Here is a 12,549-nt window from a genome sequence, read left to right as displayed (position 1 = left end):
GCTATTAATAGCAGAATAAAAGTCAGTATGAAAGTAAAAACATGACAACGAGATACTGACTGGCATTGGAGAGATAAGAATTAGAGATGGAGGACAGAATCCATGGTCTGAAATTGTTGAAATCGATGTTGAGTCGAGAAGGCTATAAAATGGTTAAGCAGAAGAGGAGGGGCTGTTTTTCCAGTTTGCATCAGGCTTTACTGGAACGTTGTAGCAGGTTCAGACTCATGTGAGCATGAGAGCAAGGTGCTGAATTGAAATGGTAAGTGACTGAAAGGTGGGGGTTATGATTGTGGATTAAGCAAAGATGCTCCACAAAGCAGTCACCCAGTCTGCGTATGGTCTCCCCATTATAGAAGAGACGGCATTGTGAGTGGGGAATACAGCAGACTAAAGTGAAAGAATTACAAGTAAATTGTTGCCTCACTTAGTGGGGATTTCATTATTTTTCCACAAACGATGTTAAACTGACAATCTGTAATTCCCTGGGCATCTTCGGTCCCGCTTCTTAAATATAGGAATCAAATAGCAATTCTCCAATTTTTTAGCATAACACCTTTTTCATACAGATTGATAAACACATTTTTGTGAGGGCCACGAAGAATCCAGCACGAGTTGTAGGATAGAAAAAAATAACATTTATTTACACAACAGCAGCAGTTAAGCTCACTCCTCTCTAGCTGGTTCCATACTGGCCAGCTTTATTTATGCAGGGAATCTGCTAATGATTTCTCCGCCCCCCTCATTGGGGAAGCTCATACTCCCTAAGGATTGTAGGATTTCCATTAGTCCCCAGCCAGTGGTAAGCAGACAGGTTATAACACACATATAATAATATCTCTCCTAGGGCAGCACGGTGGCGTAGTGGTTAGCATTGCTGCCTCACGGCGCCGAGGTCCCAGGTTCGATCCCAGTTCGGGTCACTGTCCGTTTGGAGTTTGCACATTCTCCCCGTGTTTGTGTGGGTTTCGCCCCCACAACCTAAAGATGTGCAAGGTAGGTGGATTGGTCAGGCTAAATTGCCCCTTAATTGGAAAAAATGAATTGGGTACTCTAAATGTTTAAAAAATAATAATATCTCCATCACTTTCCTAGGTTTTTAAAAATATGTTGTGATCCCAGCTATGAGAATACTGGACAAGCCTGATAGGTGTTAGGATCTGGCTTGACAGACCATAATCATTTGAAGGTAATGCATGGAAGAACCAAGGTCAAGGAAATAAGCAGCAGGACTCAAAGATTAAACTGAAACATCATAAGAAACTTTACCATACAAACCTAAACAAAACAAATACAAGCAATAATGACTAAATAGGTACACTGAGCAAATAAGAATGTTCTAAACAATATGAGCTTCTACTTGCCCAGCTTAACCTGATTGCTTTTTAAAATAGTCATACTCTGGAAGGCAATTCCTTTCTCTCTGACTGCTCAGGTGTACAGTTTATCCCCACCAATACGACCTCCTGGTCTAACTATAAGCGTCACTGACAGTCACACACCATGACCCACCAGACACATGTAGATACTTCCTTAGATTCTATTCCGTACCTGGGCTTCTCCTCTCAAAGAGCTACTTGGTCCTACCCAATTCCCTCGAACTTCCTATTTTGCTCTCGAAACATACAGAACAGATTTCTCCGATTAAACACAACAAACTGGATGTCTGCAGCCTTCAGGTCAGGTGCTCCTACAGTTATATTTTTCCTGACAAAAACAAAACCCACCAGTTTTCCTTTTAAAGCATAGCTCCAACCTCAACAATTTCTCAATAGCAATTTCAGGGCTGTCTTGCTTCTAAAAGCCTTGCAGCTATGTAAAAAGTTCAAGCATTGTTTGTAAACACACCTAGGCATACTGAGACAAACTAAAAGTAAATAACCCCCAGTTCACCTTAACATGAAATCAAAACTCTACATTCCTTAATATAATCACAGTAAAGGCAGTTGTAACAAATGCATCTGGACAAGGGATCTTTATCTTCTTTAAGTTTGATTAGTTTATTCAATACATCCCCTTTTTCATTTTAAATGCACTTATCTCATTGCTCATCTCATCAATGTCATATTCTACCTCTTCTACTCCCGTGTAAATAACGCAAAATAATTATTTATTATTTCTGCCGTCACTCTATTATTCACGGTGGTATTATCCTATCTATCTTCTAATGGTCTTATATATATCACACTTTTCCATTTTGTTGATGTGCCTGTAAAATATTCTATTTTGTTTTATATTACTTAATTATGTAATTTCATAGTTCTTCTTTGCCTTCCTAATTTTTTTGTTTTACGTTTTTCCAATCTTTGTATTCTCTCTAATCATGTATTCCTCCATTGTGCATGTACCTTATGTACATTTCTTGCCTAGCCTTCATGTTCTTTTAAATCTTTAATTATCCATGGAATCTCACTAATGTTTGTATATTATTTCCTTTTAGTGCAATACATCTTTCTGCACTCTGTTGAACGCCATGTCAAACATCTCCCATTGATGTTCTACATCATTGTTTTCCAATATTGTTGCCCATTTTTTCCCCAAAATTTTATTCTGAGCACCTCAAACATCAGTTTTTCTCCAATCTATTAACCTCATTTTTGTCATAGGTATGTCATTCACTACCATCATCTTTAAGTGTGTAATACTTTGGTCACTATTGCCTAGATGTTCCCCTATTTTTATTTATTTTACCTGCTCTAAATAATTCTCAATTACCCAATTAAATGGCAAATCTTTCATGATGGTCGTTTACATATTGGGTTAAGAAGTTGTTCTGCACAAATTATATCAACTCAAATCCCCTATCCTTTATCTCTTCTATCTAATTACTGTAATACTAGGATAGTTGGAATTTCCTGTGATTATTATTCAATGGTTTTACTCAATTCTGTTCAATTCTCTAACTTGTTTGCATATTTATTCTGCCAAATCCCTTCCACTATTACATGGTCTGCAGGCTATAAATAAAATAGAGAAGCATAAAGATTTGTATCTGTCATTCAGTCTGCCTTTCAGAAGACTGGAGAGATACACGCAAGGTATGTACCAGAATCTAATTATACAACAGCATGACCATAACCTGTTTATCTAGCTATATCTTGTATAACTAATTACTAAGATTGGATAAAGTCATTCTCATAAAGGACCTAGGATCCATTTACAAAATCCATTGGCTTTGAATCCAGAGGAATATGTACAGCAAACTCATTTTTTAAAAATTTAAAGTGGTACATTTCTCAATGGATGATACCCTAGGGATAATCATGGAGTATGCAATGGGGATACAATATAATGGTTTGCTAACTCAGTGGTGCACATTGAACATTTTCCCAAAACCTTTCATCATGCACATGGCTTGATGACATTTTCCATATGCAGACTGTCTCTGCAAACAGAGATCTTTTCCTCTCTAGCCCAATCATAGATAATTGCTTACTGAACAGTAAGCTCACTGTGTCTCCTGTCAATTAGAAAGAAAAAAATATCACAACACTAGACCACTTTGTTATTTTTAGCTTATACAATCAGTTTTATGCTTCACAGAAGCAATAGCATATGCAAAATACTACAACATTCTTTTCATGATCGGCCAAATTAAATCCTTCTGTGCTGTAATTTCTAATTGGGAATTTGCAATATAAACTGATGTGATGACAGTTTAAAAGGAATTGTTGTTCTTTTGTTCCTCCTGGCAAGTTTAAAAAGATTCAACCTCTAATAGTAATCCATAAACAGCTGTTTCTAGAAGTTGAGCATCCCAAAACATGTGGTAGCATGAGCAACATAATTAACAAACGGCCATAAGAACTGACATTAGTATATTGTTACTGTTTAAAAGGGATTCTATATTTTTGAAGATTGTCATTCACAGCCAACTTTAACAGGCTTACAAAGCACATTAAATTATCAAAATGTTTGTTATGGACCAAGAACTCAACCAGTGGACCATGGTTCAATCACAGTAGTATATAATTTCTGCATGATCATTTGCACATATTCCCCAAACTGCTCCAATTGTAGCCTAGAAAAGGCTTACCCTGGGAAACAAAGTTATGGCCCGGTTGGGAGAGATTTTGAAAACAATTATACTATATGGGCTGTACAGTAGATAAAAGTCTTCAAAAATCTACAATATTTACATATGATAAAGATTTTATTCTAGCTGACGTTTTGATTGCAGTTCCTCATGGCTCTCTCCTTTGTTGCTTTCCTTCCATCAGGGAATCCCGTTTCCATGTAATGGAAATTGAACATGAGGCATTCAGGAAGAACATTTGGCAGCTAATTACTGTAGGAACATAGACTACCTTTGGACAGCGAGAACATCAATCCAATAAATTCAACCAAATCATGAATGAAAGTGCCCCAATTAATTTGGTCATTGAGGTGTGATGTTCTTTGATTTCTTAATGAGGATGGCTTCGAAGTGTAGTGTCTCACAAAGAATATCAAGCTATGCTGTGAACAAAGCTAATTTATTTACACTACAAAATAGATAGATTCATCCTGCCTGCCTGCTAAGATATAAAAGATTACAGATGGACTAAAACTATGATACTAACGACAGAGTTCCTGATAACAGGAGTATTCACTATCTCGCCGAACAACCTACTCACCGAATCAAGAGTATCACGTGATCCACGTGCATGCGCTTGATCGCCATCTAGTGAATGCTGTTACAGTAAATTGTTATCCCTTCCTTATTCTTACAATACACATATTGTCACAGGAAGAAGCTATACTTTAATTGAGAGATTTTCCAAATTTAAGGTGAAAGTGGTGTATTATAGTGTATCGTTGGATTATCCGGACCTCATCAAGTTTCTGGTTTAATGTGAAAAGTATTTGCAGTAAAAGAAAACATGGGTGGATGTAGTAAGGAATGTGACATTTTAGTCAGGAAGTGGATGACTGATTAGGGTCAGACCAAGATCAGAACATAAGAACTAGGAGCATGGGTAGGCAATTCAGCCCTTCGAGCCCACTCCACCATTCAGTATAATCATGGCTGATCTCCGTTTGGCCTCGACATCACTTTCCTGCTTGTTCTCCATAACCCTTCAACCCATTACTAATTTAAAAAGTCTGTTTCATCAATTCATAAATTTACTCAAAGTCCCGGCATCAATTGCACTTGGAGTAGTGAATTCCACAGATTCACAACCCTTTGAGAGAAGTAATTTCTCCTCATCTGTGATTTAACTCTGCTACCGCTTATTCCAAAATGATGACCTCTCGTTCTAGATTGCCCCACAAGAGGAAGCATCCGCTCTACAGGAGTATTTGTCACTACCTTTTATCATCTTATATGCGAATCTTATATACTTATTTAAGTGGATGACTGGATGACAAATAAATAGTCAGAATGGATAAAGCAAAGTTCGTGATTCACTAAACTGCGGGCATCGTTTGTATTAAAAGTAGTCATTCTCTGACTATTTTGTAAACTCACCTGCAATTGAGGGCATATCGACCTAGACGTACAAGATAAGAATAGTGTGAGTAAATGATGAGGTATCACTAAGATGGTATAAATAAGATGGTTGTGGTGGTTGGAGGTTAATCATCTCAGCTCCAAGATATCACTGCAGGAGTTCCTCAGGGTAATGTCCTAGGCCCAACCAGCTGTTTCATCAATGACCTTCCTTCCATCATAAGGTCAGAAATGCGGATGATCGCGGATGACTGCACAATGTTTTGCACCATTCACGATTCCTCAGATAATGAAGCAGTCCATGTCCAAATGCAGCAAGACCTTGGGCAATATCCAGGCTTGGGCTGACAAGCGGCAAGTTACATTCATGCTACACAAGTGCCAGGCAGTGAGCATCTCCTACAAGAGCGGTTCTAACGATCACCCCTTGACATTCAATGGCATTATCATCACTGAATCCCCCACAATCAACATCCTGGGAATTGATCAGAAACTGAACTAGACTGGCCATACTAATACTGCGGCTACTAGGACTTCCAGTGGCGGCTATGAACAAGTAAGTCGCACATTTGGTGGCTCCTGCTCTGGTCGGACGTTTGGACCTTTTACCCGATTTTCTACCGGACATGAATTATAAAACTGATGACAAAGGCAATTGTGTACTGAATTCCCACTTCAGTGCATCAAGAGAGGGACTAGAAGTGCTCGTAAAGGCAGAAACAGAACGACAGAGAAGGCTTGGGCTGAAGCTGCAGCAGGAGACAGCATGGCGAGGACCAGACCTCTGGTTTGTCGACCCAGTGGTCACCGAAGCAGCTGATGCAAGTTATTCAGGAAGGCTTTGCTAAGCAGAAACGGGACTGCTTGGACCCAATAAAAGAGTCAATTGAGCGGCTGGAGCTCAGATTGGACGCCCAAGATTGGGCGATCCAGAAAGTAGAGAAGGCGCTGGCTGAGCAGGAGGAACATCAAACTGCGGTGGAGTTGGAGGTGGGGATGCTGAGAGACCAGCAGAAAAGGCTGGCAGAACTTGAGAATCGTTGGGCTCCCGGAGGGGTCCGAAGGAGCAGACGCTGGGGCATACATAGCGGGTATGTTGAGAGGCTGCTGGGGGAGGGGACATTCTCCCGACCCTTTGAACAGGGCTCACAGAGCGCTCACGAGGAAGACCTGAGTGCGGAGGTGGCCAGGAGAAGAGCAGGCTTCAACCAGATTAGGTCGATCCTTTTTAAGAAAAAGGTGAAGTTCGGACTGTTGTATCCGGCCCATCTCTGGGTCACGCACGAGGAACTGCACTTTTATTTTGAGTCGCCTGAGAACGCGCTGGACTTCGCGAAAATGAAAGGACTGATGGTGGACTGAGAACTTTTGAACTTTGCTGAAATGTTCTTCTTTTGTTTATCTGTTCTTTTTTTTAAAAAAATTCTCGTTTTTCATTTTGTGGAAGCTGTTTGTAATGCCGGTTGCATTGATTTGGGACCAGCGGAAGAGCTGAGTGAGTTAAGGTTTTCATTTGCACTGTTGGGGGATGGAGGTGTGCTTGTTTAGATCTTGGTGTTTTTCCGTAGGGCAATTGTGTGGGGATTGTTTGATATTGGAGTATGCTTGTATGAGCCGGGGGGGGGGGGAACAATAGGTGGGAGACTATCCGGAAACAGGGATGGGGGCCACCAAGCTAGCTGGGCGGGCTAGCTCAAGGACGCACAGTGCGGGGTGTGCATATGTTCGGTTTATTAAAGGGGTTGGATTGCAGAGTGTTGTTACTGGTGGTGGGAGGGGTAAATGTTCTGCGGACGAGGGAGGGACTTAGGCTAAGGGGCAGAGAGGAGGGACAGACCGGTGGAGGCGCGGAGCAAGGGCTGGAGGCGGGCCCAAAAAAGGGGATGGCCCGGGGGGGGGGGGGGGGGGGGGGGGGGGGGGGGGGGGGGCAATGAGCCCCCCAACTAGGCTGATCACCTGGAATGTTCGAGGGTTAAATGGGCCGGTCAAGAGGGCACGTGTGTTTGCGCATTTTAGGGGACTGAAGGCGGATGTGGTAATGTTGCAGGAGACGCACCTTAGAGTAACTGACTAGATTAGATTGCGGAAAGGCTGGGTCAGTCAGGTCTTTCACTCGGGACTAGACTGAAAGACTAGAGGGGTCGCAATCCTGATCAATAAGCGGGTGGTGTTTGAAGCGGGTAGAATAGTCTCGGATGTGGGAAGTCGATACATTATGGTCAGTGGGAAACTGGAGGAGGTGCAGGTGATATAAGTAAATGTGTATGCGCCAAATTGGGATGATGTGGAGTTTATAAAGAGGATGCTGGGGAAGATAACGGACCTGGACTCGCACAGGTTGGTCATGGGAGGGGACTTCAACATAGTTATTGACCCTGGCTTGGACCAGTCAAGCTCGAAAACGGGCAGGGTGCCAGCAATGGCAAAGGAAGTAAAAGGGTTCATGGAGCAGATCGGGGGGGCGGGGGGGGGGGGGGTGGATCCATGGAGATTTGGGCAGCCGAGGGTGAAGGAGTTCTCCTTCTACTCACAAGTGCATAAAGTGTACTCCCGGATTGATTTCTTTATTTTGAGCAAGGCCTTACTATTAGGAGTGGTGGACACGGGATACTCGGCGATCACAATCTCAGACCATGCTCCGCACTGGGTTGACCTGCAGGTTAGTAATGACAGTAATCAGTGCCCGCAAGGGAGGTTAGATGTGGGACTTTTGGCTGATGAAGGGGTGTGCGAGCGGCTGAGGAAATGTGTATTCAGAACTACCTGCAGGTCAACGACACGGGGGAAATTTCAGCAGCGGTGGTCTGGGAAGCACTGAAGGCGGTGGTCAGAGGGGAGCTGATCTCTATACGGGCCCATAGGGAGAAGGTAGACAGGGCAGAGACAGACCGACTGGTAAAAGAGATATTACCGATTGATAGGAGGTATGCGGAGACTCCAGAGGCAGGGCGTTTAAGAGAATGGCGGAGGCTACAGGCAGAGTTCGGCTTGTTAACCACAGGGAGGGCGGTGGAGCAGCTGAGAAAGGCGAGAGGGGCGGTCTATGAGCATGGAGAGACCAGCAGAATGTTTGCACAGCAGCTTAGAAAGAGAGAGGCAGCCAGGAGATAGGGAAAGTAAATGACGGAGATGGGAACCTGGTTGGAGATTCAGCAGGGGTGACTAAAGCGTTTAGGGATTTCTACAGTTGGCTATACAGATCAGAACCCCCTACGGGGCTGGACAATTAAAAGGATCAACAAGGACAGCACCATAGTTTTCAGATCAGTGTCTCTGGATAGCTTACTGCAGGCTTTAAAGACCCTGAAGATTCCGAGTCCCACATGTTATATGCAGCTTAAGCTCAAAGACTGCACAAAAGAGAAAAGAAAATCGGTATTCCACTGGCACCAAGAAAGCATTACGCCAAGAAATAACCAGTTACAGAGAATATTCACTTCCAATACTCCAGATCTCCATCCTCATCAGGAAATCACCAGGTGGATCAGGCTTGTTCTGCTGTCCAGCTCCAGGCTGCAATTCTACTCACCTGTTGGGAGATCTCCCATCTACCCGTGACTGAATTAAATATAACTCAGCCATTTGGCATACAGTACTCAATTATATAGACATGGTTTCACCAGCCACGGAAATACAATGATCTCTCCAAGAATGACTTGCAACTCTCTCACCTTGCCAAATACATTTCTTTCAACTCCCACAGGTCCTAAAGTATCTCTGAATAACTGTCACAGGGGAGTACAAAGAATCCTCAGAAAAATTCATCTCGCCAAAGAGAGGAGGACCCTCCAAACTTGGCACAGCTGGAAGATGTTGAACCTGAGGAGCCATTCACAAAGAGAGCTGTCATGCAGCTACATGGAAAGTTCTGTCAGTCTTTCCTGAGACACTGCACAATGGGAGAGAGTTTGGAGGAATTTGTCCAGCATGACTAGTTTGATGCCTCAGACCTTCAATATGATATCTATATCCATGGAAAGAGCAATTACTTACAAGGAGCATCACTCAACAATCCATAGAGTTCTTGCTGAACCTCACCAATGGCCTCAACATTCATAACTAACATTAGAGGGCTACCGGTGACATAGAACATACAGTGTAGAAGGAGGCCATTCGGCCCATCGAGTCTGCACCGACCCACTTAAGCCCCCACTTCCACCCTATCCCCGTAACCCAATAGCCCCATCTAATTGTTTTGGACACTAAAGGTAATATAGCATGGCCAATCCACCTAACCTGCACGTCTTTGGACTGTGGGAGGAAAGCGGGCCACCCGGAGGAAACCCACACAGACACGGGGAGAACGTGCAGACTCCTCACAGACAGTGACCCAGCGGGGAATCGAACCTGGGACCCTGGCGCTGTGAAGTCACAGTGCTAGCCACATGTGCTACCGTGCTGCCCGACAAGACAGTGACCCAAACCGGAAATCGAACCTGGGACCCTGGGGCTGTGAAGCAACAATGATAACCACTGAGCTACCGTCCTGCCCTATAGTTAACTTCTCTAAATGAAAAGATTTAAAATGAAGAGATTTAAAAATAAATCATTCTGGGACAGAGCATAAAGGCTTCAAGCCTCTTGTACAATAATATTCTGCTTAATAAATGACATCATAGCTATATTATATATTTTATGTATAATATATATATTATATATATAGTATATAGATAGACATAGACATAGATAGTATATAGATAGACATTATACAGCTATTTATTAATCAAATTATTATACCAGAGGCTTGAAGCCTTTATGCTTCTGTCCCTGAATATTATCATACCCATACATATTACACACATACATGGAGCATTTTTCATTCAGTATTCAATTTAGTTAACTTTAAATTTATGCCAAATCACTGAATATTTTTTCATGATATGAAAAAAACAAATCTGGTTTCTGACCTTTCATTTATTGCTAGATTGTGAAATATTTATTTTACTGCACGTTTCAATGACAAACTATAATATAAAATGCAGCTAAGAAAAATCCCCTGCAGGATTCATTACTTCATTCACTTTAATGCAATTTGTTCCTTTGTGAATAATGTTTTGTGATATAGACAGAAGCTGGTAAGCTGCGCTAATAATCGTTGATCAATGCTACCAATTATCACCAACTGCCGTGTCTTACACTTTGCCTGATTCTGCAGCAGTGAACAGCACCCAGGCAAGGTTATATTACAAAGTACAGTAATTACATAAAAATGCTAAAAATTGTACATCCATTATTTTATGAGCCCTATTTAATTTCTCAACAACCTTAGAACTGGCCTTCTCAAGAGTGCATAAGTAAAAGAAAAAACAATCTAAACAGAAATTCCAAATTATGTCCATTAGTGAGTGATTAAAAGATCCACACAAGGCCATGGTTATTATAAAAAAAACTTACAGTAATTTGTTTTTCCATATTTTCTTTAGTTGTAAGTAGAATACTGTTCTCCTCCTTGCACCCAGTTACCTTGGCAACATACGCCTGTCAAATAAAAAATATTCAACAGATATGATTATTCAGTGTGCAATTTATGAACTGATTCAATTTAACATTTAGATTTCTCCTTAGTAGGTTCTACATGACACGTAGCAAGTTAATCAACAAAAGATTTTTGTATAAATTGGAAAATTATTTCTCCTCATAGAATTCAAATCCTTACAGATGACAAATTGGTAAATATAAAATGCAACTTTCAGAAAAATAGAAGCTTAAAAATTATCACCTGTGAATCTAATACTTAAGCTATGTTAATAATGCTTGTGACAACTCTTGACCCTAGATACCAGCCTGAAAACAGAATTATTTAGAAGCAAGCTTGCAAATATAATTTCATATGCGGACAACAGGGAGACAACGTGATGGTTCTCTTTCCGTTCCATGAGACAAGTTGGCCAAAGCGTTCAACTACTAGTGATTACTTGGTAACCACTGTCAGCCTATTATTCTCAATTAACTACCAAGTAGATGAAGCTATGTTCCGACTATTTTGATTAACATAAATAACTAAGTTAACAAAATCAAATAAACTGAGGGACAAATTAAAGGGACATCCTCTTTAAGGGAAACTACCTTAAACAAAAAGCAAATCACAAATGAGACTTCAACCACCAAACCAAAGTTTGATTAAAGGGGTTAGCAAGGCATGACAGACATTGCGGTGCCCAACTGGCACAGAAGGTCACCAGGGTGCTAGTGGACACAGCATGCTCCCACTCCAGGAACACCCAGCCGTGAATGTAACCACAGTAGAGGGGCAGAGTCGAGTCAAGTCAAGTCCATGTATCAACAATTGCATCCCTTGGCAATTATATTGTTAAGCCACTTGAATTGTTAAAGACAGGTGATGATCATTGCCTCAACTATAAATGGATATAGCTGGATCAGGTGCGAGTGGGGAAACAGTCATGCTGCTGACCTGTTCTGAGAATAAACTGGCTTACGGTGAAAGACACGCTTCAGACTTATTCTTTAACCATATACTATTACTGGATTTAACAACCCGAACAAAATTTCAAAAAGTGTTATCACTATTATAAATAACCATACAAACCAGAGACACAAATACAAAGGCAAGGAATAATGATGAATCTATAGAACGCATTGTCCAGGCTGCAGCTGGAATACATCAAGCTGTTATAGCTGGAGTATTTATTCTCTTGTACCTGCAGTATTGTGTTTTGGTCATTATTAAGAAGGAAATCTGTGATTAAGGCATTGGGTCCATTTAGAAAATTTGTGCTAAGGATATAGTTATAATGAGAAATTTAGAAAAAAACTAGGCCTGTATTAATTGGGACAACGGTTAAGGATATCAAATAAAAATGCTCTTTTTTCTGTAAGAGCTGGAGGTACATAATGAAAGATTATTTACTTTCCACTCAGCAGAGAAATACCATTATTTTTGGAAGGCATTGAATTGATAATAAGGAGGCATAAGCTTAGGATTTGTGCCGGAAGTATAAGAGGAGAGTTTTGGGGAACAATATTTTTATCTGACTAGTTTTTAGGATCTAGAACACCAATGCAAGTGGCTATTGAAATCAAATAAATCATACACTTAAAAACATATGATAGGGTTCAGGGAAAAATAATATGAGAATTGGGCTGAGTGTAGATAA

The 12,549-nt window shown here is 41.2% G+C and overlaps 1 protein-coding gene and 1 long non-coding RNA gene across 5 annotated transcripts in view; one reads left to right on the top strand and one right to left on the bottom strand.

The window, feature by feature from the left end:
- LOC119971178 (myosin-3) overlaps positions 1–12,549 on the bottom strand; it is a 1,049,419-nt gene that overhangs the window by 923,047 nt on the left and 113,823 nt on the right. For all 4 annotated transcript variants that reach the window (XM_038806379.1, XM_038806381.1, XM_038806380.1 and 1 more), the window contains exon 4: positions 10,829–10,912. In XM_038806379.1, the coding sequence (XP_038662307.1) occupies positions 10,829–10,912 (84 nt within the window). The remainder of the gene's footprint in view (positions 1–10,828; positions 10,913–12,549) is intronic.
- The window catches only part of LOC119971179, a 139,921-nt gene that overhangs the window by 116,200 nt on the left and 11,172 nt on the right, over positions 1–12,549 (top strand). The gene's annotated exons all lie outside the window — the stretch shown is intronic.

The sequence above is a fragment of the Scyliorhinus canicula genome, chromosome 9, assembly GCF_902713615.1.
Source record: "Scyliorhinus canicula chromosome 9, sScyCan1.1, whole genome shotgun sequence".
Taxonomy (NCBI): domain Eukaryota; kingdom Metazoa; phylum Chordata; class Chondrichthyes; order Carcharhiniformes; family Scyliorhinidae; genus Scyliorhinus; species Scyliorhinus canicula.
This window is presented reverse-complemented; position numbering and strand designations above follow the sequence as displayed.